The sequence below is a fragment of the Parasteatoda tepidariorum genome, chromosome 2, assembly GCF_043381705.1.
Source record: "Parasteatoda tepidariorum isolate YZ-2023 chromosome 2, CAS_Ptep_4.0, whole genome shotgun sequence".
Taxonomy (NCBI): Eukaryota; Metazoa; Arthropoda; class Arachnida; order Araneae; family Theridiidae; genus Parasteatoda; species Parasteatoda tepidariorum.
Window position 1 is genome coordinate 67,558,174 of NC_092205.1, and position 23,967 is coordinate 67,582,140.

The 23,967-nt window shown below is 26.1% G+C and overlaps 3 protein-coding genes across 5 annotated transcripts in view; 2 read left to right on the top strand and 1 right to left on the bottom strand.

The window, feature by feature from the left end:
- Window positions 1-163: 163 nt before the first annotated feature.
- On the top strand, window positions 164-12,354 carry LOC107452728 (galactokinase). The gene is made up of 8 exons (XM_016069298.3): window positions 164-557; window positions 3,496-3,691; window positions 4,711-4,843; window positions 5,627-5,752; window positions 5,835-6,016; window positions 7,341-7,491; window positions 7,936-8,098; window positions 10,786-12,354. The coding sequence occupies exons 1-8, from the start codon at window positions 402-404 to the stop codon at window positions 10,858-10,860; spliced, it is 1,182 nt and encodes a 393-aa protein (XP_015924784.2). The 5' UTR covers window positions 164-401; the 3' UTR covers window positions 10,861-12,354.
- Window positions 12,345-17,751, bottom strand: LOC107452729 (uncharacterized). 3 transcript variants are annotated; one of them, XM_016069300.3, is made up of 4 exons: window positions 17,630-17,751; window positions 17,254-17,420; window positions 14,734-14,795; window positions 12,345-12,626 (listed from the first exon to the last, which is right to left on the bottom strand). In XM_016069300.3, exons 2-4 carry the CDS (start codon window positions 17,391-17,393, stop codon window positions 12,472-12,474), a joined length of 357 nt encoding a protein of 118 aa, XP_015924786.1. In that variant the 5' UTR covers window positions 17,394-17,420; window positions 17,630-17,751; the 3' UTR covers window positions 12,345-12,471. The 3 variants fall into 3 exon arrangements, with proteins under 3 accessions (XP_015924786.1, XP_071033791.1, XP_015924787.1); XM_071177690.1 differs by having other exon boundaries at window positions 17,495-17,634; XM_016069301.3 differs by having other exon boundaries at window positions 17,585-17,633.
- The window catches only part of LOC107440055 (nephrocystin-1), a 36,789-nt gene continuing 30,571 nt past the window's right edge, over window positions 17,750-23,967 (top strand). Inside the window, exons 1-4 of the mRNA XM_071177689.1 lie at window positions 17,750-18,081; window positions 20,982-21,056; window positions 22,439-22,527; window positions 23,093-23,162. Of these exons, the coding sequence (XP_071033790.1) occupies window positions 21,009-21,056; window positions 22,439-22,527; window positions 23,093-23,162 (207 nt within the window). The 5' untranslated portion in view covers window positions 17,750-18,081; window positions 20,982-21,008. The remainder of the gene's footprint in view (window positions 18,082-20,981; window positions 21,057-22,438; window positions 22,528-23,092; window positions 23,163-23,967) is intronic.

Sequence of the window (23,967 nt, forward strand, 5' to 3'; positions counted from 1 at the left end):
TCCTTTAAGAAGTTAAAAACAATTTTATGGTTATTAAAAGCTTTTGTGCGATTTTATTTAATGAAATTAAAGATTGAAATAATCAACTATGCGTCATTACTCTAATTAGCTGTTTGAATATAAGTATCGAACAACTCAACTTAGAAGAAAAATAGCAGACGAAGTTTTCTTTGAGATGTAAGCAAATTTTTTTCTATTTTCTGTACTTTGAATTTTATCACTTTTTATCAGTAATTTAATCGTCAGAGATCCAACATAGATATTCTTAAACGGCTCTTTGAGTTTTTTTTAGCACAAAATAATTGTTACCTTTTCCATTAATTTTTTTAAAAGAGATATTGGATCGAAAGAGAAAAAAATTGCATCCTCTATATTATATTTCTTCATATTTTTAAGCAAAAATGACAAGTATTGGAACTGAAGATTTGATTAAAGAAGCATCCGAATTATTCTTCAATCATTTTAAAACACAGCCTACATCATGTGGTTGTGCACCTGGTAGGGTAAATTTAATAGGCGAACATACTGATTATAATGATGGCTTTGTGCTTCCTATGGTGAATAATTTTTATAAGAGATTTTCTATCGCAATATCTATTTCTACTATAATATTAGTTACAAAAATTTCTACTTATCAAAAAAAATGCAAATTTGAATTATATTAAAGAGCTTCGAGGACAGCAATTTTTTAAAAAAAGAATTAATGTATGAAATACAGTTAGATTTTGTGAACATGGGCTTTTTCAATCTATATTACCCTTGAATATATATTTGCTGATTGCTCATAACTATTTTAATATTTAGATATAGTTTTTCAGTTGTAAGGATGTACAGGATTTTATTTATTTTGCCAATAGTCTCTATGAAGAATACAATTAGTTCTATTCATTGAAATTGCTTTTGATGATTTTTTACGGCTTTAGGAAACAAACTAATAGCAAAAAAATATGTGCACTTCAACGAAAGAACCTTATTTAAAAATGTTTTTGCTTTCAGACTTCTAAAGTTATTTTGAAAGAATTTTAATAAATTGTGTCAAACAAGAATTCTTTTATAAATGAATTTTTGAGATTTTCTTATTTTTTCATTAACGTAAGAATGGAATTTTTCTTAATGTCATTAAAAAAGATTCTTACTTACTTCAGAAAGCTGTAAAAAATTTACTGTGCCTACATTATATACTTTATTATATTTTGCCATAGTAATTACTGTCAGACATCATCAATAGTTTGGCAAATTTTTATGGTCTCCAGGATTGATAATTTTTAAAAATATGCTAGCTAAAAATAACATATCCCTCTCACTAGAAAATAATTCTTCCAGTTTAACAAGAAAAATAAATAAATCTATGTTGTCATAATTTTTTTTTTAATATAAAATTTAACGTAAAGAAATAGATATTTTTTTACATGGGCAGATAAATAGGAAATTAGCTAAAATGAACAGATTCTATGAAGTGCTGAGAACAGATCAGATATAGCAAAAGGAAGAAATAAGTTTTAAAAAAAAATAATCAAGGTGCATAGCCAACTTTTCCAACAGAGCGTAAGCACTTAAATAATATTTTTAAAAAAACTCACACACCAATATTTTTTTCCTTCCTATTATTAAAAGTTCTTTACATAATCATGATAAAATAAATTGTTTGAAGCAAAGAATTCTGATTGATTTTATTAGCCACCATAAAAATATTCTATATTCAATGGGAAGTGGTGTTTTCTATTCCTTTTATTTTTTAATTAAAAAATGTTATTGGATATATTTATTAGATTTAAGTAAAAATTATTTATAAATGTATACTAAACAAAAGCATTTTTAAGAAATATTTTTGATCATACTGCATTGATAAAGTAGTGTAAATAACTAAGTGATTAAAGAAAATCTAAATAATATTACAAATGTAAATTGGTTAATAACTCCTATTAAATGTTTAATTAAGATCTGTAATTTGGTTCAGTACTTTTCTAATCAAATGATTAAAAAATAGTTTTGATAATTTTGATATGAAAATACAGTGAGTACTGCAGCTAAACATTTTTATCAGAAGAAAACTATTATACGGTCCATATATTTATTATGTTTAACAAATCTGAGATTATTGAAGCGTTAATTTTAAATTTTTTAAATTAAATATTCAAGTGGTGAATAAATTTTATTGAGACGACAAATCTGAATCACATAAAATTTCTTACTGCATTTGTTAAATATTAAATAAGTGAAGGGCCTCATCAATGCATACTTTTTGAAATCTTCCTCGTAAAAATTGTATTTTTTTTTCATAAAAAAACTCAGTATTGAAAATTTTAATAGCAAATCCGGTAAAATAAGACTACAATTAAAAAATTAAAATCATTCAGTAGGTACAATCTTTCATGATTATAAACTCATAACCAATTTTTATCTTTATTAAATCAAATGAATTAAAGGAAGACCAACATTTAGAAGTGATGAAGTTCAATGATTATTGACTGCTCTAGACAGGAAAATGTAATTCGTAAATGATCTCCAAGTCAAATTTAAGGATTGTTGTACTGATTTAATAATAGAGCAGTGCAAGAACACCATGGACTTTCCTGTGACCAGGGGTCTGTCTTGGTTTTTCTGAGAGGTACCTATTGTGAAAATTTAGACATTATTTGTGAGAAATTAAAAATTATATTAAAAAATTAACACAAAAATATGGATTTATCGTTTCTTAAGGGATACACAAATAAAATTTTAAGAAAAAGTATTTTGTGAAACTACCGTTTTCCCTAAAGTTGAATTTGTGAAGATACCACTAAACGGTAGTAAATTTGGCTTGAACAGACCCCATGTGACGTAAACAATTGTGCTTCATCAGTGAAAAAATTTTCAAAATAAAATAAAACAAAGTTTTATTTTGCTATTAGGGAGAATTATTTAGTTGGTTCCCATTAGCAGCAAAAATGTGAGGGATTTTCAGTTTGATGATTGAAGCCTGAAATCAAGTATCTGTATGAATGCAAAAATTCCTCTCAATGTACAAGGTTGCAAACAAGTGAGTAGTTTATCCAACAAAGTTTGGGGCTTCCGTACGATATGAACATTGGCACCCAGAAACGAGGATTATGATTGAATGACCCCATTGTGAAAACCACACTATTTGCATAATTCTTGGTAACAATCGCCATGGTAAAGAGAAAAATGTCGTTATGAAAATAAAATTAAGCATTTTTTGCTAACACAAAGGAAAATAAGCACCTTTAAGTACTTTTTAAAAATGCTAAGCACCCTGAAAAAGTTAAGCACAATTTTTTGATTTTGAATTAACGCTCAAATAGTACCAATTTGACCAGAAAAGAATTGTATTCTTAAGCCATTTAAAGAATTAATGAAATATTTAAAGATCTTAGGTAAGTGTTTGTAGTACTTGTCTACATCTAATGTTTTTCTCCTTAGAGACTTACATTATTAAGTTAAATGATGATAAAAACTGAATTTATAATTTTTTTTAATGATTCCTTTAATTTCCAGGCACTTCCTTTGGTAACTGTAGTTGTTGGCAGAAAAAATGGGTCCAATAAGTGTCACTTGGTTACAGCTTGTCCTTTTGTTGACGAGCCGAGAGAAACAGAATTTGATATTTCGTTAGATGGAAATAATACAAAGTTGAAGCCTGGAAAACCTGCATGGGCTAATTATATCAAAGGAGTTATAGCTAATTATTATGGTATTAAATTATTTTTATAAATTAATTAAATTTCTTGAAACAATTATTAACTCTTAGAATACCTTACTTTCGATGATTTAAAATTGCATAAGAATTTATTTAACTGAAATTTAATGTTATAATTTGGAAAAGCCTGCCTTCTCTGAACAATATCCTCGAATCTGCATGTGCTTACAGGTTTTTATAATGGAAATATTTAAAAACAGATAAGTATTTTAAAGAAATTATTTTAATATTAAAATAAATGTACTATAAATATTTTCTGACATTACCTTTAACTGATAGATTCATCAAATTTTTTTAAAATGCTATCACTAATTTTCAGATTTTCCAATAAAATCCTGAATTTTTTTAAACTCACTGGTCTTTAAATGATTTGAATGCCATCACTGATTAAAACTAATGTGTTTATGGAATATGGAAAATCTATTTAAAGCTAATATTGTTTTATTATATTGTCAAATGCATAGAATAATGAAAGTTTAATACAGATTTAAAAAATTATAATTGAAAAAAATTAGTTTAGTTATTCAGATGTGTAATAAAAATTTTTTTGTCAAAGAAATATGATTTATATAAATATTAATAGGCTGACAGGTGATTGGAATTTCTGGTAGTCATACCCATTGTAAACATTTTGACTCTAATTCTTACCTGCAATTCTTTCCCAATCTTTTAGACTTACTACGCTTGACACTCCTGCAATGCTATGCCAATGAATTTTAAACATATTTTTGGAAAAAAAGTTGATTTTTTTGACAAATTCTTTTCTCTAAACGTAAAATATTTTAGCCCAATTAAAAAATTTAAATTGGATGCAATTATTAAACAGTAAAACATATGATTGTAAATCTATGTTGGTGTAAATGAACAGTTACCAAATTTGAGTTAAAAATTTTTCTTATGAATATAAAATTATTTAAGTACTTTATTTTTTTAAGATATTAAGAGTTCATATAATTAAATTATTACTATTAATTTTATTTGTCATATTTAGTTAAATTTGATTTCATTCATAGGAAAAGTAACAGGTTTTGATGCACTTGTATCTACTAATGTACCAGTTGGCGGTGGACTTTCAAGTTCTGCAGCATTAGAAGTTGCTACATATTGTTTCCTAGAGACATTATTTGAAGATAATCTATTAATCGAGTATGATATAATATTTTTATAAATCTTGTATTTTGAAAAAAATTTTTTTTTATTAGTGGGTCCTTTTTTTTACTTAACATGCTCAAAAGAAATTAAAAACACTTAAGACACATGTATTATATTATGTGGTATTGTTTTTTTTTAGAACTTAGACCAAGTTTAATTAATAAACTTATTAATCTTACTAATGTAATGGAAATAATATGAATTTATGTTTCAAATGATAAAGAGAATAACACATATTATATTAATTTTTACTTAAACATACATTTTATTTTGTGCTAATGAAATGAATAAGTTACAGAAAAATTTATTTAAAAAATATTCCCAATTGCAAATTATAATTTCTACATACGTGTAAACTAATCTGTATATTTTTAAATTCTATAAATATTGCAGTGATTAGTTATTTTTGTTAAATTTTCAAAAGGTATATTCTGAATAAATGATCATTGCCTAGTTAATTCATTCTATTTATTCATTATATAAGCAGAATTCTCCCTAGGAAAAAAATAGCAGTGTGCTTTCTGACAGAAAAGGGCACTTTGAATTTTGAAAGGGCACTCATCTTAAAAATTTATCAAATTGTGCAATATTATACAATAGCTGATTTTGATCCCCAACAATTTTCAAAGAGGTCATATTTATAGAGCTCAAAGAGCAGGCAGGTTAGGCTGCCGTCCTAAATATGCTTAGGGAGAACAATGATATAAATAAGTTTCAAATCTTAATTTTATCTTATTCAATTTGCACTTATAATTTCCAGTTTAAATTTACTTACAGAATGATTGATAAAGTTCTAGCCTGTCAGAAAGCAGAACATGATTATTCTGGAATGCCATGTGGTATAATGGATCAGTTTATTTCATTTATGGGTAAAAAGGACCATGTTCTTCTATTGGATTGCAGGTATAATTATTATGAACTATTTTGTTATCCATGTATTATTTTTTGTCTTAACATTTAATCAAGTTAAAATGATGCATTTCAGATCACTAGATTATCAACTGATTGAACTAAATGATCCACAAGTTACCATTCTAATTACTAATACTAATGTTAGACATAAGTTAGCAGAAAGCCAATATTCAAACAGAAAACTACAGTGTGAAACTGCTTCTCGAATTATTGGAAAATCTAGTCTCAGAGATGTTTCTCTTGATGAATTAGAGAGTAAGTTTAACATTGAGATGAAACAAACTTTAGTTTGAATAAGAACTATATTTTCATTCTGTGTTAAAGTTAATATTAAAAAATAGTAAGAATTTTAAAAGAAAAAAAGTAAGAAAAAGAGTATGAACTTGTACTAATATATATCAGTTTGTACTAATATATATCAGTTTGTACTAATATATATCAGTTTGTACAAATATATTCAAATAATTTATAAATATATTTAAATTGTTACAAACAATAAAAAATATTAAAATTAAACCAAAATTATATGATATATGATTTTGTGAAATAAACAACTCAAAACAACATTGGTTATTCATTTCCTTTATAAATTTGTGATTCCAGGTTCTTTATGCTCTTAAAAAATAAAAGTATTTTTTTAAATTGTTAAGAATACATGCCATCAATAGCAGAATGGTACCTTTTTGCTATCCAGGGCACTTTGATCAGCTCATTACATGACATGCCTACAAGTGATTTTTGCTTTTTATTTCATAGTTAGTAACATTCTACATGTCATACTTGGAGATTGTTGAGCAAGTATTCATACATAAATTAAGATCTAACTTGATTGTAAACTCGGTAATGATAGATAAAATATAATCTTTTTACATCAATTTACAATTAACTCAATTTACTATTTTTTATCATCAATTATAAAAAATATATTTCTGAGAAATAAAAAAATTTATACATTTAAAAAAAAGTACTATATATGCTTTCATGCTCTCTTAATTTGTTTAATTATTTCATAAAAAGTTTTTAAAATGAAGCATTAAGTTCAATTACTAATCAAAAAAAATGTTACTTTATCAATATTAAAAAAATGTTACTTTATAAATATTAAAAAAAAAAATGTTACTTTCTGATTTCGTTATTAAAAAAAAAATCTAATAACATAATTTTATATACTAGGGAAAATGCAGTTGGAAAACAGTTAATAAAGCAAGTATGGAAATGAGAATTAGAAAATAAACTGCCAGGTTGATGAAAATATTTATGTATTAATAATCCACTGGATAAAATTGGTATAAATGTAAAAACAATTTTTTTCTGAAAAAAAAATTTTTATTTGTGAAAAAGTTTTAATATTCTCCAATTTGCTTTTCAAAAACATTTTATTAATTTATTTCACTATCTTGCAGCATCCTGTGATGTTTGGTGATACTTACAAACATTCAATTGTTTCTCAGTAGTTTTATTAATAGCTTTGTAGTTTTATTATTATAAAAAATTCATATCTATATAAGAAATACTAGTAAGAATGTTGTATTATTATGAATGAGTTTTTTTATTTTTAAATTTCCTCTTATTTTTATAGAGCACAGAAAAGATTTAGACAACGAAGTGTATAAAAGAGCTTTGCATGTTATTGGAGAAATAGGCAGAACTACTGAAGCTGCAGATGCTTTGAGCAGAGGAAACTATAAAGAATTTGGCAATCTTATGAACCTAAGTCATGCCTCACTAAGGTACAAACATTCTTTTTAAGTTAATAAAATATTGTTTAAAGCAATAAATTATTCTTGACCTCAAAAAGGAGTTAAAGTACAACAAGTCAAAAGAAATTTTTATTCTAATAATTGTAAACAAAGACATTAGGATTATATATTTTCATTTCAATATGTACAAATTTTCTGAAACTTGAGGTAAACTAAGTATAAATGAAGTTCGGGCATTCCAACTTAATATTTTATTTTACTGATGTAATCAATAAAAGTCATTATCAATAACCAAAATAATCTATTGTAAAATTCAGGTTTTATAGAAGACGCCAATGGAGAGTAAAGGCTTATACTAGTTTCATTCCAAAAACTAGTAATCTCAATACCTTATACAAGTTTTAGACCTAAAATCCATTAGAGTCTGCGTAGAATTTTATTATTCAAATAATATTATGTAAAATTTATTTTTAGGGATAATTATGAAGTTTCCTGTTCTGAGTTGGATTTAGTTGTGAGTGCTGCTTTAGAGGTAGAGGGTGTGTATGGTTCAAGGATGACTGGTGGAGGATTTGGGGGTTGCACAGTAACTTTATTGAAAACTGATGCCGTAACAAATACAATGGAACATATTAAGGTAATTCAAAAGTGGATTTTAAAAATTTAAAGTGTTTCTACTGAAATAAAATATTACAAATTGATTTAATGTATATAAATAAAATTGGCTATTAGTATTCAGGGTGCGTAGCTAAATTATTCAACAAAGAATAAGCACTTTTCAAGCACTCAAATAATATTTTTAAGCACTTTATAAAAATATCATAATTAGGCAGGGTTCGAAAGTTTTTGACAATAGTCCGTTTTATTTGGTTTTAACCGTCGTCCAAAAAAAAAAAAAAAAAACAATTTTGGCACTGTATTTGACAGCTGTCAAAATTTTTGAATTGTGTAAATCAAATGCTGTTTTCATACGCTACAGACTGACGATGCGCCGAAATAGATTGGGGTTGAATTAAGTGTGAAAACATTGAATAGAACAATGTGAACAGTGTCTTTCTGCATAATTCATAATGAAAATCAACATGGTCAAGGAAAAATCATTTTGGAAAAGTGAAAATTAAGCACTTCTTAAAAACACCCAATGAAAAAAGCACCTTTAAGGGCTTTTAAAAAACGAAAATAAGTACTTTTTAAAAATGCTACACACCCTGGTATTGAATTAGTATGTTTCTAGTTACTGTACAAATTTATTTCAGGGCTTGAAAAGAGCATCTCAAATTAGAGCTACCAAAATGATAGATTCAAATATTGCTAATAAAAAAAAATTATAAGAAATTCAATTATAGATTCTTCTATTCTGGCTCTGTCTTGAATGAAGAGAAATTTAAGTCAGTGAATTAACACAAAAATTTAACTGTTAGAACTCACATTAAAGAGGATATAAGTAACATATAGTAATAAATAGATTTGATGTAATTTATAAAAAACTAAAATGCTTTTCAGTAAAATGCTAATTAAAGAATACTAATAACTATTTATAAAGATATCTATTTATTTTTATTGACCGATGAATGCTTTCAATAAAAGTTTATGAAATTTAATACTATTCCCACATTTTTTTATACAGTACAGAACCCGTTATCCGGAAAACCAAAAAACCGGAACGGAATTCGATAAATTTTCCCGCCATTTTTTTCCTCATTAGATTTTTGGATCTTTCTGTTTTTTTTTTTTTTTTTTTTTTTTTTTTTTTTTTNAGGATTTTTCTTTTTTTTTTGAAAGATGTTCACCTTACCATCAGTTTGGAAATAATCATTAGCGTATTACTTCATCGTTTTTTCTTCTTTTTAAGATCATTTCCAAAAAAAAATTTTTTTTTTTTTTAGTTGGGTTTAACACTAAAAAGACGGCTTTTTGTAGCGATTCAGAAAACCGGAAAAATCAGTTATCCGGAATAGCGATGGTCCCGATAATCGGTTCCCTACTGTACTTATTGTTCATTATTAAATTAATCAAGCCATTCTTTAAAACAAATGCAAGTAATAAAACTAATCTACAAACTATGTGTCTCCACTATGAAAATAAAATTACTAAATAAAGTGTGTCACTTTTAGAGTTAAAATTACTATGGTATAATTATTATTTTTAGACATGTTGATGTTGTGAAATAACCTTTAAAAATATTTTGATTTAAGAAAATTTTATTTCTAACTTAAAATAAAAATTTCCTAAAATTAAAAAAAATTATATTCAAAGTAAAAAGTTATTTAAATTTTAAGTATTTAAAAAAAAATGTGTCTGGGTTGAGTTCTCAAAGCTATGGTTTTATCAAACCCTGCTCCTGGTATATTTAATATTAAGTCGATAAAGAAAAAATGCCACACATCTAAAATCTGGTTACCTGAGGGGATTGTTTTTAAGAGATGCAGGGGTAATTGTAATACAAAGTGGAAAACCCAGAAAATTTTTTTGCAAAAAATCTATATCAATTTACATACCATACATGTTTTGTATTTTACATAATTTTTTGAAATAAGATTTATAATTAAATTACCTACCAACAAAGAATCTTGATGTTAGATTTTTAAAACTGAAGAATAAGAATCACGACATTGGATTTTAAAATAGTGCAAATATGAATCGCGCTATTGGACTTTTGAAAATGCCTGAATATGAGATGTGACACTGGATTCTAAATTCATGTGAATATGAATTGCGCAACTGGAATTTTAAATCACATGAATATGAATCACAACTTATAATTTTTCAATTAGGTAAATACGAAAATCGATGTTTGATATTCAAACCGCAGAAATAAAAATCGTAATGTTAGCAGCACAGTTCCAAATATTCAAAATGGCAAAAATCCATCAAATCAGAAGAATCATATCTACCCATTGGCAGAAGAATTACATGCATAGAGCATCTCGTTAACGGAAATTAGCGAGATTCAAAATTTAGATTGCGGAACACCTTGAAAATTTCATCGGATTACAAGCTTTTGATTACCGAAAGTGCAAGAACCAATGATCTTGAAAAATGTGAAATTCCGCAATATTCTCAGAAAAATCCCATGCAATGCTCTTGATTTTTTAAACCCGGAAGGATAATACAAAAAACCTGGAATTTCGGGATACCCCAGGAATACAACCACCCCCGGAGATGGTTTTTGAATATCTGTCATTTTTCATAAAGATACATTTTCCTTTGATATATAATTTAAAATTAGTTTTCTTACTTGCAATGTGATATTAAATCTGCTTAATTTGTGGAGAACTAGAGCATTTATCCTTAAGTAATATAAACATATGAAATTTATTCTAGAAAAAGTACAAGAATCCAACATTTTATGCCTGCCGTCCTGGAAGTGGTGCTCAGAAGATACAGTTGACACCTTAGAATTTTTGTGAATTCCAAATATTTTTGATATATAGAATTGAAATTATCATATATTTTAAGTATTTTTGTTGTTGTTATGGAGCTGCTTGTATCAAGCCTAGTTAATTTTTTAACAACTATAATTGTATGTATTAGACTTTTTTTAAAAAAAAAAAGGATTAAGTGTTAAGCAGCAACAATTTTGTCACATACTCTGTTATTTTACCACAAATAATATTTTTTTTTTAGACACAACATAAAATAATTATTCAAATTATTGATTGAGATACTATAATCCTAAACTTTTTACATTGAAAATTTATTCTTTTGACCTAATGTAATGGGAAAAATTCACTTTTGGAACACATTTCATGAAAATTTTTAAAGATAAATACTGTAGATTTATCTTATAATTGCAAGAACATTTTTAAAAAATAAACATCTGCCAATAATTCCTATAGCCTTAATATACCTAGTTAAGTTGAAAAATTTAAAGAAAACTACATTGAATAAGAAAGGGAAAATGATTAAAAAGTAAAATATCCATTGTTTTGTTTGGTATATCTGCAATTTATAGCAAGAACAACTAACATCCTAATTTTAAATTGTTGAAAACTAAATTTATTAAAAAATAACCTCAGTAAGTACCTTATATCATGACTTTGGTTTTAAAAAACTATTATCTATTAATTTCTTTAAGATTTTAATCTTGATATGAATAAAATTAAGGAGCATTTTATCTGATTTTATAACCATTTAATGGTTCATCTTGCCTTCAGTCAAGGACGTATGTATCTCTCATTTTGACTTTTCTTATTATAGCATATTATCTAAAATATTTTGAGTTCCTTTAAAAATATTATACAGTTTAATTCTGTACCTTAAAGTTAGACAATTCCACTAATTTTCAAATGCAAGGTTCAACTAATTTTCAAATCCTTTTAGGCAAAAAGTTACGAGTTCACCTTAACTAGTCATTGAAAAGTGTATAGAAATCATTTGCTATCTTTTTTTTTCCTTCTTGAAACTGGCAAGCACTAACATTGAAATTTATTGTTCAATAAGAATATTTTTTAATGTAACCAGCGAGTGTAAACTAGTGTTATACTTGCCTTAAGGCATGAGTATTGATAAAAACTTTTATAACATTTATCTTAAGTTTTATTAAATATATATAGCATAAAGGTTATTTAAGCATTAGAGCAATTGATTACTAAACTCTGGAGAATTGGGAATTCCCCCCCCCCGAATCATAATTAAAGTTTTGAAATATTGTTTCATGTGGTTTGGAATTAAAAATTGACATGCAAGGGCAATTTTCTTAAGCCAAGATTATGCATTAAAAAAAATATGAGACCCGCACTCGAAGGTTTTCGATATATACCATTGTTATACTGTATGAGATTTCTTCATATTAATAAATTTTTTAGCATATTTTGATTTTAGTAGTAAGATTGTTGTGAATTGTATATGTTATACTATGTTTTGAATAAATAGTTCCTATATTGACCATAATAGTTTCAAATTTTATTTTTCACAGAAAAATAAAAATATACAAAATAAAAGAAGCTGTGCCATCCAGATAAAAGATGAAATGAAATTAACACCTAGATGACAATATTTCTTGTCATTTTATTGAATACTGAGAATTTCAATTTCAAATAATAAATCAGCATTCGGATGAATACCCCAGGCAGGAAAGCCTTGGCTTCCATATCCTTTATCAGAGCGAATCAATATCTTGGCAATCTCTCCATACTGCATTGTCAGGCATGCTTCATCCCAGCCTGTAATTTATAATAAACATCCTTGAAATTTTTTGCTTTAAAATTAAATGAATTTTTTTTGGACAAAATATTAAAAGTTTGATTGCTAACATCCAAAATTATTGCAGAATTTTAAACTAAATATATTTGCTTAAACAGTTTAAAATTCACCCCATTCTTCAAGTCTATCACGCTATAGTTCCTCACTTATAGTGAATGTTAAATTTTATATAAAGCACCCCTATTGGCCCAAAAATTCTAAAATTTGCATATTTATTTACATTAGAATTAAAATACTACTTTCAACATTGCTATATTTGTGATATAAAAACTTTCATTCATGATATTTATAATGATAAAAAAAATATTGTTGGAATTGAAGTAAAATAGATTACTTGTTATCATTTAATCTATAAATTATGATGCTGTATATTTTTAGGTACTTTAAAACAAAAAGCAATTTCAGCACATCACCACTATGCTCTTTCAAATTCATTAATATACTTATTTAAAATTTTAAAGTATGGGAAAGTCAAACACTGTAATATTTCTATTTTAAAACATCATAATATTAATCCAAATCTAATTAATATAATAAAAAAAAAATTGGTCTGTGCTGTTTGTAAGTTAAGATATTGGAAAATGAATTCAGCAAAAATAATATATGATCTTAACTTGCTCAGTAAAAAAGAGTAAGATAACTATCTATAGCAAAAAATTTTAATACTTTGAGTCATATACTTATCTTTACTAATGAATTCCCCCCCTCCAACTTTTTGATATGTATATTTATAAATATGGCAAATAAATGCAAAAAGTAAATATGAGTACTAGTTTTCAGTAAAAATAAATTAATTAGAAATAATTAGTTTTAACTGAAACAAACACATTTTATCTAGAAGTTAGAGTAACTATGAATTAGAAAGAATAGTTAACGTACAAGTTCAGCAATCACTGTATTTTGATTTAAATTTGTTTGAACTTTAAACATGGTCTAAAGTAGACAATAGGCTGAATGACCATTAACCAAAATTATTTAAAACAGGGATTTCCAACTGGCGGGCCACATCCGGCCCTCGAAACCTATTTTTGTTGCCCGTGAACTAAAATATATTAGTTTTCATTTCTTTGCGGACAATTTTCGTAAAAAATCTATAAGGATTAAAAAAAAAAAAACATAATTTTTTAGTTTCCGTGAAATTTAACATACCAACGGTGCAAATTTTTTCCCCCTCAGGTTTTGCATCCAAGAAAATATTTATTCAAATACAAAAATAATCGTGTTTTTTTTTTTTTTGTATTTTGTGAATAGCATGTGCGTATCAGAAATTCTCTGATTTAACTTTTTAAAACTACTCATTTTGGACAAAATTATTTACATTCATAAATTTTAAAGCGCATAAAAGAGGGAATGAATATCATGTTTTATCTAAATTCCTTGAATTGAATATCTCATAAGCAGAAAGGAAAAAAAAAAAAAAAAAAAAAATTCAGAAAAAAAAAATTTCATTAATTGCTTGAGAATTTTTTTGTTGTTGCTATAATTCCTAATAAGTCGAAAAAGGTGTTAATTTATCACAGAATTAAATAAAAAAAAAATTTGTCACTAAGTTTCTGATTAAGAGAAGATTCAAAATGATACGTAACAAGCATTATTTGTAATGCTTGTTATTTTGTTTTTTAATTTTAAAAACTTTGAAAAAATCTGACAGCAATATTTAATGTTCCTTCAAACATAAAAGAGTCCTATATAAAATTTTGATAAAGTTGTGGCCCGCCATTTGACTGGTGTTTTTAATTGCGGCCCCGCCCTCATTTAAGTTGGAAATCCCCGATTTAAAAGGATACTTTGGTACAATGATGTGAGGGCAATACTGAATTTATTAAGATTATTATTATATTTAGTGCTTACTTTAGAAGTTAAAACATTTCCAATCATTTATGCTGCGTACTAAAATACATGAAGATTTCTTAAAAAAAAAAAAAAATCTTTCTCACTGCATTACAATTTTTAAAAGAATATTAATTATTTTTTATTAATGTTTTGGAATTGTTTGGTTTACAAAGTACAACAAATAGAAGTTAGCATTTAGATTAGAACAACATTAAATACTTATGATATAATTACCTCTAATAACCTTTCCCAATCCTACTTGAAAAGTAAATGGAGATTGGCCTGGATCTTTAGTACTGCACAAATAAAGAAAAATGTAAATAACTTAGATCTTATGGGCCATATTAATTAATATCATAAGCACAAAACTTGTATGAATTTTAATACATTATTTCAAAATGAAATTACGAAACAAAGGTGTTAAGTTATTCAAAAAGAATACAAAATTGAACAAGATGAGATTTAAAAAGTAGTTTAGTATTAAATTGGATTTTGTGTAATTTTTAATTCGGGTGATTGCAAAACTTATAATAAGTAGCAGCAATCTTCTAAGAGATTCATAACATCTAAGTCCTAAATAATCCGTTAAATTGAGTGACCATATTCAATTCAAATGAAAAAAATACTGAAAAAACATTAGAGATGAGGTTCCAGGTAGAAGAATTTTAATTCAAGCCCAATATAGATAAGATTACTTAAAGCCTGAAACAGGCCATATTTTGCAGTTCTACTAATAGCCCATTGGTACATGCGTAAACAAGAAAATTAGCAATTAAAACCTTTTTATCACACTTAATAAATAAATTTTAAATTTTTTATACCTACTAACTATACTAAATGTTTGTTTAAAAGTAGTAAAAAAGTTTTTAAAAATTTTATCATGAATCTGAGCTTGAAAACTTTTTTCAGTAAATGAGCCTGTTGTGAGCAAGGGCTGAGACTATCTCATCTCATCTCTAAAATGCAAGTATGGAACGTTTGTTTGCTTCGAAGCCAAAGTACCAAATTAAATTGTCTATATTTTATAAAAGTTATTACATTTTGTGCAAAACAAACATTTTTTAACTTGCTCATAATTTCTTAAAAGAAAATGAGGGGGAGAGTAATTACATGAAATAAATAAAGTCATCCACAGATTTTTTTAAAGATAAAATTAAATTTATTGACCCTAAAAGAAAATACACAGCAATTAAACTTAAATCTTTTTTAGAGAAGAGTGTTCTTTGTAACCAGAAAGTTATATTTTATTCAACTAAAACCATCTGTAGTGTTTGATTGGTATTTTTTGTACTTGGGACAGTAATTACACAAATGTTGAGAACACATACAATATGATACATAGAACAAAATAAGCAAATTATCTTAAGAATATTGATTATACATATTCAAGTAGATAGCTTTGCTATATTAGAATATGTATGCATTTATCTCTGTAGTCTGTAACACTTAAATTATATAGTATATTATTTAAAAAAGTTCAGAAATGTGTGTTGATAACAAGAATAGTAATGACATCGTAACTATAAATATATATATTTTTTGAAATATAATTTAAAAACAAAATGTGTCTGATTTATATTTTTTTACTTTTTATGAGCATTTTAAGTAAATTAAACAATGAAAATTAATATTTTCAGGATATTTCCATATCGGGATCTGCAATACCAACAATCGCCAAGGTGCCAAATTGATTTTAAACTGGAAATTTTTTTTAAAAAAGAAGAAAAACATGTAGAGGTTTGCTAAGGGGTGGCTACGAGTTGTTCCCTTCAAGATGACCCCTTTCTGTGAAGTTTTCTTTTTAATTTCTTACAGGCTGTCGCATAGAAGTTGCCAAGGCTTTCTGCCACAGATCGCAATATGGTAAACTCTTCAATATTTGAATGAAAAATATTGAAATACTGCTAAAAGTCACAAATTGTCCATTTGAAAGCCCAGATAATTCCTGATGGCATGCATAGTCTAAAATTATAGTTTAGCTTTATATGTAATTCACTTAAATTATTTTTTTTACATTTTCATTGACGAAAGATCTACCTATAACACAAATAATTTTTTATGCTAGAGTAAAAGGTTCTAGAATTTAGGGATATTTATGAATTAGTTTTTCTTCTCCACAACTAGAAATACCAAGGTACCAAAGGATTTTTTAATTTCCGAAAATTAAAATATAGGAGGTTAGACAGGTGGGGATATTTCTGTATCGTGATCTGTCGCCCCAACTACAATCGCCAAGATGCCAAATAGATTTTAAACTTGCAATTTTTAAAAAAAAAAAATCATGCAGATGTTTGCCTGGGGTGGCTATGAATTATACCTTTCGAGTTGGTCCCTTTTTGTGATTTTTTTTAAAGTTTCTCGCGGGCCATTGTCCTGAATTTTCCAAGACATAGCGATTATTCTGCCACAGATCAGGATACCGAAATCTCCCCAGACAGGTGATTGCAACCAATTATACCCTTTTCTGTAGTTTTTTTTTTGTTTCTTGCACTTACCCATATTTCAAAATTTTTTAAAAATTTCGCTTTTAAAAACGAAATCTTGATAGTCAATATTTACCACTGAAATGAGGTAAACAGAAATTATACTAAGTCACCCAAAGACAATGTGTATAACTCAACACCCCAAAATACTGATACATTCTCCATTGCTAACAGAAGTTCTTTGAATTTGATCATTCTTTAAAGTAAAACATAGCGTTTAAATTAATTACAATCATACACAACACAAATATAATTTATAGGTAATACGAACCTCCAGAACTTTTTAAGAGGATTTGCTAAACAACCAGTACAATGAACGGTGATTGTACTTCCTCGCTGCGGAACGTTGCCTTGTCCAGGGCGAATTACTTCTTTGGTTACACCGTCACTAACAGGGTAAACATTTGCCATTTTTTATTAATGTTGAGAAGATTGTACCTAAAATATAATAAAATTAAAATGTTTTTAAAACTGCAGAGATTTAAAGGCACCCATCCTACCTTAAAACTTACAATCCACAAAACAAGATTTAAACTACACGTTTCAAAATACTAAAATTTAGTCACTTCAATAAATTTTAACAAATGAAATGAATGTTATACTTTTTTTCTTATTTTTTCACCTTTTTAAAATTTATGAAAACTTACCGGCTAGCAAATTTTTGGCGGACGAAAACCCAAATAGTCATCTAGTAATCGATATCGATTAAACGCGATTAATATTTGATGAAATTAAGGAAAGTTTATTTTTCTTGTCCTACGTAATCCGTATTTTAAAATTCTTCAATAGTTTTGAAAATATGAGGAATATTTTTATTAGACCATAAATTAATTTTTCATGGGATTTTTTTCAGATTTCAAGTTAAAAAGTTTAGGTGTAGAGAGATCTTTGGTTACCATAGAAACCTATCGAAACAAATATACGAGGTTCACATAGTTAATTTTTCGAAAATTTTAGTATTTTCTTCTTACTCAAATATGCATAAATTCATATTGCAATTCACAGAAGTAAAAAGTATTCGAAGTCAAATTTATGTTACCTGTCTTTGAAACGATTTTGTATGTTTATGCGAATTCCTCACGCTTTCAGACTTACCAAGGTATCCGTTTGTTTATTTATTAAAAATTATTTATAATTAAAAATTTATATTGCATTAGAGTTTTCAATTGTTATTCTTTCAGTTATGTCATTAACCATTATGATGAGCATTTTTGCTGTACTATAGCTTTATAATGTGATTTGCATATTATTCTTGCTCACTTTTTAATATCTTTGTTGAATTCACTTTTTATGAAAGATAAGATTTTGTTTTTCATAACAATGCCTGCGGGGGGGGGGGGGTTATTANCCTGGGGGGGGGGGGGATTATTATCATAACTGGGAAAGCTTGTGAGCAAGTTTATCAATATTTTAATCAAAACTTTTGTAACTTAAACATTATTATTTTTAATGAGTTGCATATCTTTTTCATTTTTTGTTGCTATTTAATTTTCTTCTGTTTTGATTTCAGCAACAATAGTTCCAGTACTCTTTTCTTTTAATAAATAAAAAGACCAGCAGTTCCAAATTGAGACTAAGAAGAAATTTTGTTAGCAAATGTGAAAAATATTAATTAACTAAATATGATTATTTATTTTAAAAATATTTAAGAAATTGAAATTTTATTAATTATTTTGAAATTATTCAATAAGTTATAATTTCATTAATTATTTTGTAAATATTAAATAAATAAAAAAATTTAAAAATACTTGGTGAATCAATGAAGAATAGAACTTTTCCCCTGTTTTATTTTTATTGTATGCATAAGCTGAAATGCCGCTCTTGTTTACATAAAAATTAAAAAAGATGAAAATAAACGTTAGGAATAGTTATTAGATCAATATTAAATACATGGAAAAGTAATTGGATATAAATTTTATTACAGAACTTCGTGACTGATTATGTCCTAACTCTTGGAACCCCTGTGATTTTTTCATGGAACTCAAGAGTTCCATGTAACATCATTTCGGAACCGCTGGTGTAGACAGTAATTCTGCTGATCTTTGGAAACTATGAATCCTGAGGACCCTTCTTTTCCATTTTTATGGGTCCTATATTAATAAATATGGGTCCTTAATAATATAAATTTTCTTCTTTATCCATCTATTGATATTTACATTAATAATTATTCAATCTATTTGATAAGCAAACGAGAAAAAAAAATTAAAACTAAAAAGAGTTACAGGTGAACAATTAATTTTCATTTTGACTGAAAAGCCTGCATCACCAAAAAGCTATACTAGGAAAAAACTTGAGTAATTTGATAATTTGATACTTTAGTTTTCCTTCAGCTTTTAATAAAGAAGAAAAAGAATTTTTTTATATATATATTTAAAGTTTGGTTATAGTTTTGCCGACACAAATCTGCTGATCTACTATTTTTTTCCCACGTTGGAGAATTATATATTATAGGGAACATATCATTTCCCCCCCCCTTGACTTATGCGATGACAGGACTTACTTTAGATGAGTTATAGTGCATAAGCAGAGTCACTGTGTTTAGCACTAGTAGTGGTTTAGCTACTACTGGTTTGCTTTAAATTTTGGTTATTTATACATTGCCGTAAAAAAATTTATCTCTCTTGAGATTTTCATTTTATAAGCTTATGCTTGACAAAAGTAGCAGAAAATACTAGAAAGAAAATAGATATTGCCAAATATAGCCATTTATACCATAACATTTATACCAATTTTTTTAAAAATTATAACAGTCCCAAAAGAGATAAAGATCGTTACCAATTTTGACTGTTATGCAATATTAGATTGTTGTTATAGATTGCTGGAAAATCAATTCCATTTTATTATTTTTTATTATATCACATATTTTGCATTGCTAAGTTTAAATATTTTCTTACTAGTTCAGTTAATTATTTTTTAGTTTCAAGTAATCACTAATATTGTCACAACAAACACAGCTGCAAAATGTTCTTACATAAAATTATTATTTATAATCAAATTTATCCTTTTGTATAAATTTTTGAAGAGCAGGGAACTGGACCTCTCAGTACGTATAGAAGCTTATAAAATGTTTTTTAAGCTTGAAGATGATATTTAGAATTAATTGCTTTAAAATAAAGAAATTAACAACAAAATTGCAGTTGATGTTGAATTTTGAAGCTTTGTATTTTTAATATTATGACTTTGTTTTATTATATACAGAGTTCCTCGGATTAAAAAAAGGGCAATTTGAGTTTAGAAAGGGCACTAACTTAACACCGTAAAAAATGTAATAAACTGTGTAATATTATGTAATAACTGAATTTAATTCTCAACAATTTTTAATACTCAGCAATCTTGAATTTCTTATACTACTATGTATATATTCAAAAAGTAATATGAACACATTATCAAAACAAGAGTGAAATTTGAAGTTTATGAAAGATAATTAAAGGTATGATAAAAGACATTCTCTGAGCATTAAGTTTTTTCAAAATAAATTAAAATAAAAAAAATGATAAATTGATAAACAACTTGAATGTTTTTTCGATAATTTAAACTAAAAATTATAAAAAATTAACATTTAAAGGTGCATTTTAAAAAAAAAAATTATTTATTTAAAAAGTCATTTTAAAATCACTTAAAAAATTCATTGTTATACCCATCCTGAAAAAGAGAAACTTATTAAAATTTAACCAGTTGAGAATTATCCTAACAAAATAAATATTTATAATAGTAATTAGAATGAAACCTATAAACACAGAGAATTTTACCAGTGTTTAATTATTATTTAAACAGTGAGTTTTATATTTTTTTAAAAAATGGAACATGAGTAAGAAGACAGTGTTTTAAGGGATGATGGCTTATTTTATAAAAAAGAGCGCATTTATAGGGATCAAAGGTTTTATATGACAGACCACCCTTCTGAAATTACTTATGGGGAACGCTGCCATATATTTGGATTGGACTATATAATTGATTGCATTTCATAGTATCCTTCTCATCTTACATTTTCTTCCTTAGGTATTCTGAGTACTGGATCTGGAAGCTATGGACTCGTCGGATAATATTAATATGTCTGAGGAATCAAATGCATTAGTGAGTGTTTTACATAATAGTTCAAGTATTTGGTATATTCTGATAGTTGTATTTCTTCTAAAATAATTGCCTATTAAAAGAAAAGAGAAGAAAAAAAACCTAACTAGAGTTTAGAAAAAAAAAGAAAAAATTTGTTAAATTACAAAAAGACTTGACACATTAAAAAAATTTCATAGCTCATATTTTTATTTTTATTTATTTACATTTCTCTGGTTTGTTTATTAAAGTGTTTTTCGATTATACTTCTTTATCAATACATGGGATATTTATGCATTTAGATTAAAATGACCATTCACAAGGTTAACAACACCATAGATATTGATTTTTACACTCTCATTTATATTTCAAATAAACCAAAAATTATTAGAGTTTTCTTGCTTTTTGATGTAATTGTTCAGCAACATATGCTGCACCCGAAGTGAAACCTAATTTTTATAACCATGAACATTAACTCGTTTACTTAAAAATATGTTAAAAAGTGTTTATTTTTTAAACAAAATCATGATGCATTTATTTACCTACAATTTTATTTCTAAATCGATATTTAATAATGTTTTTTAATAAAATTTATTCTAATTTTAGTACGTGAGTACCAGAGTGGTGTAAAGTGGGTATATCAAAACATTTTCTTTTTAATGCATTACTGTAAGAAAGCAAGACAAAATTGATGAGTTATGCTTCATATTTAATCTGTATGAATTCAATGTATACATGAATTCCTCAAAATTTTAGGTAAAATAAATTTAATGGCTTGATTTTAGTGATTTCTTTAAAAAAAGCTTGATTTTATACCCACTTTAGCCCACCTGACCCAACTAAACTAATCATATACGCCTTGAATTACCTATTCATCACATGTCTTTAGCTTACCAAGGATTCTGTGTATAGAAAGTTATAAAAAAAATTTTATTCTCTTAAATGATCATACATGTAAAGAGCCTAATTTAATTTTCTTACTGCAAATGGATAAAGTTTCTTATCTTTTTGCTCTGAATCACCTGCTTATCTAAAATTAAAACGGAAAAACCCTTTATACCATAATTTTCTAATTACAGGGTATGGGGAAATTAGAATGAAACACAGTTGTATAAAAAGAAAGTGTAAATATTTAAGAGAAAGAAAAATGTCACATCTGCCAATAAGTTAAAAAAATAATTCAATGGGAAATTGCCCAGAACAATGTACATTTGTATGTTAGTTTAGTTGTATATTTTTTATATCTTATATAAGACATATTTCTAACAAAATATGTATATACACATTTAATTTTTACATAATTTAAAAATATTAAATTAAGATGCCAAACTATAACTGGAAGTTAAATGTCAGCTTTTTTTTAATAAATATTTAATACTATATTGTTTGTTATTTTCCCCCTATAGGTTTGTACAGCTTTGTGTAAGTTTTCTGCTGAGGAAGAGGGTGATCTTTCGTTTGATGAAGGTGAATCTTTAACCATTATTGGAGTGAGGTATTATATTTCTTTTTTCAATATAAATTGTCTTTTTTCCCCATCAGTAAAAGAAAAGGAGATAATTTCTTCCGATTGCTATGATATCCCATTTTAATTAAATTATTTAAAATGTAATAGCATTAATAAGTTGTTATTGCACTAAAAGTAGTAGTATTTTATAAATGAATGCTAAATTTTTTAATTGCAGTTTTTATAAATGTTCTAATTGATGAAATTTAGGTATTATATTTGTAAATGTTAAAATTTTTATAGATCTACTTTAGCTAAGTTTGAATTTTATTGGATTTGAAAAGAGATTCTGAAAATTTGTAAAACTGAAGTGTGTAAATTGTGTTTGCTTATCAAGTAAAACCTGATTTTTGAAAAAATTATGATAAAACCAATAAATTCTTAATCTTAATCAAGTATAATTAAATCTTAGAATTAAGATCATCATTATTTTATTCAATAGAATTAAGAATCAGATAGCTGAATTCTATTACTGTTTATAATAGTAATAAAACGTAAGGTTATAATTAGTTAGTTGTAATTGATTCTTTGGTAATTAGTGTTTTATTTTTAGAAAAGATGATTGGTGGCAAGCTCGAAATTCTTCTGGCGCGATTGGATTTGTTCCTTCAAATTTTCTGAAGGTAAATTCAAACTATTTTCTTTTTTTAAAAAAAAATTATTTATTATAATGTACTTTTTATTTGAGTTTGTCTTCAAATTTCGTGTTAATTTTTTTTTTACTACTCTATCTGATTTTTTATTTCTGTTGTATTATGTATATAAATTGTGCTGTGTCATTTATTTCAATTCACGTAATTATTATATTACTAATATATTCTTTAGTTAAGAAATTATTTTGTTCTGAAATTATATCTAGTTTTACATTTTAATTAAATCAAAGATATCCACTAAGATTTGATATAAGCTATTATTAACTTAAGCAAAATGTGTATTAAAGAAATTTTATATTTGAATATGTGATTTGATAAATTAGGATATTTATACCTAATAATTTAGTCATTTCTATTTATACAATTACCAAGCAATGCTAAAATTGTGGATATTTCGATAAAATAAAATAACAAATTATGGCTATGCACAACATTCTCGAAATTGAGAAAAATATTTGAAACTATTAGTGCATTTCTTTTTAATGTTCTTTTAATTAAGGATTGTTTACATATGCTTTAATTTTTAGCCTGTAAAAAGATTCCTGCAATAGAATTGCGCAATTTAGTTGTCCAATTGCATCCTCATTTCTATAACTCCTTTTTCACATAAAAAGAACCAAAAATTGTCAAAATTCATATTAGATGGATATTAGTACATCAATTTTTAAAGTTATCAGCTTAGCAAAACCAGTTTGTTGTCACTTATTTTGTGGAAAAAAGAGTAGAGAACAAAAAACAAACAGATATAATTGTAAACAGGAAACATAGCTTAGTT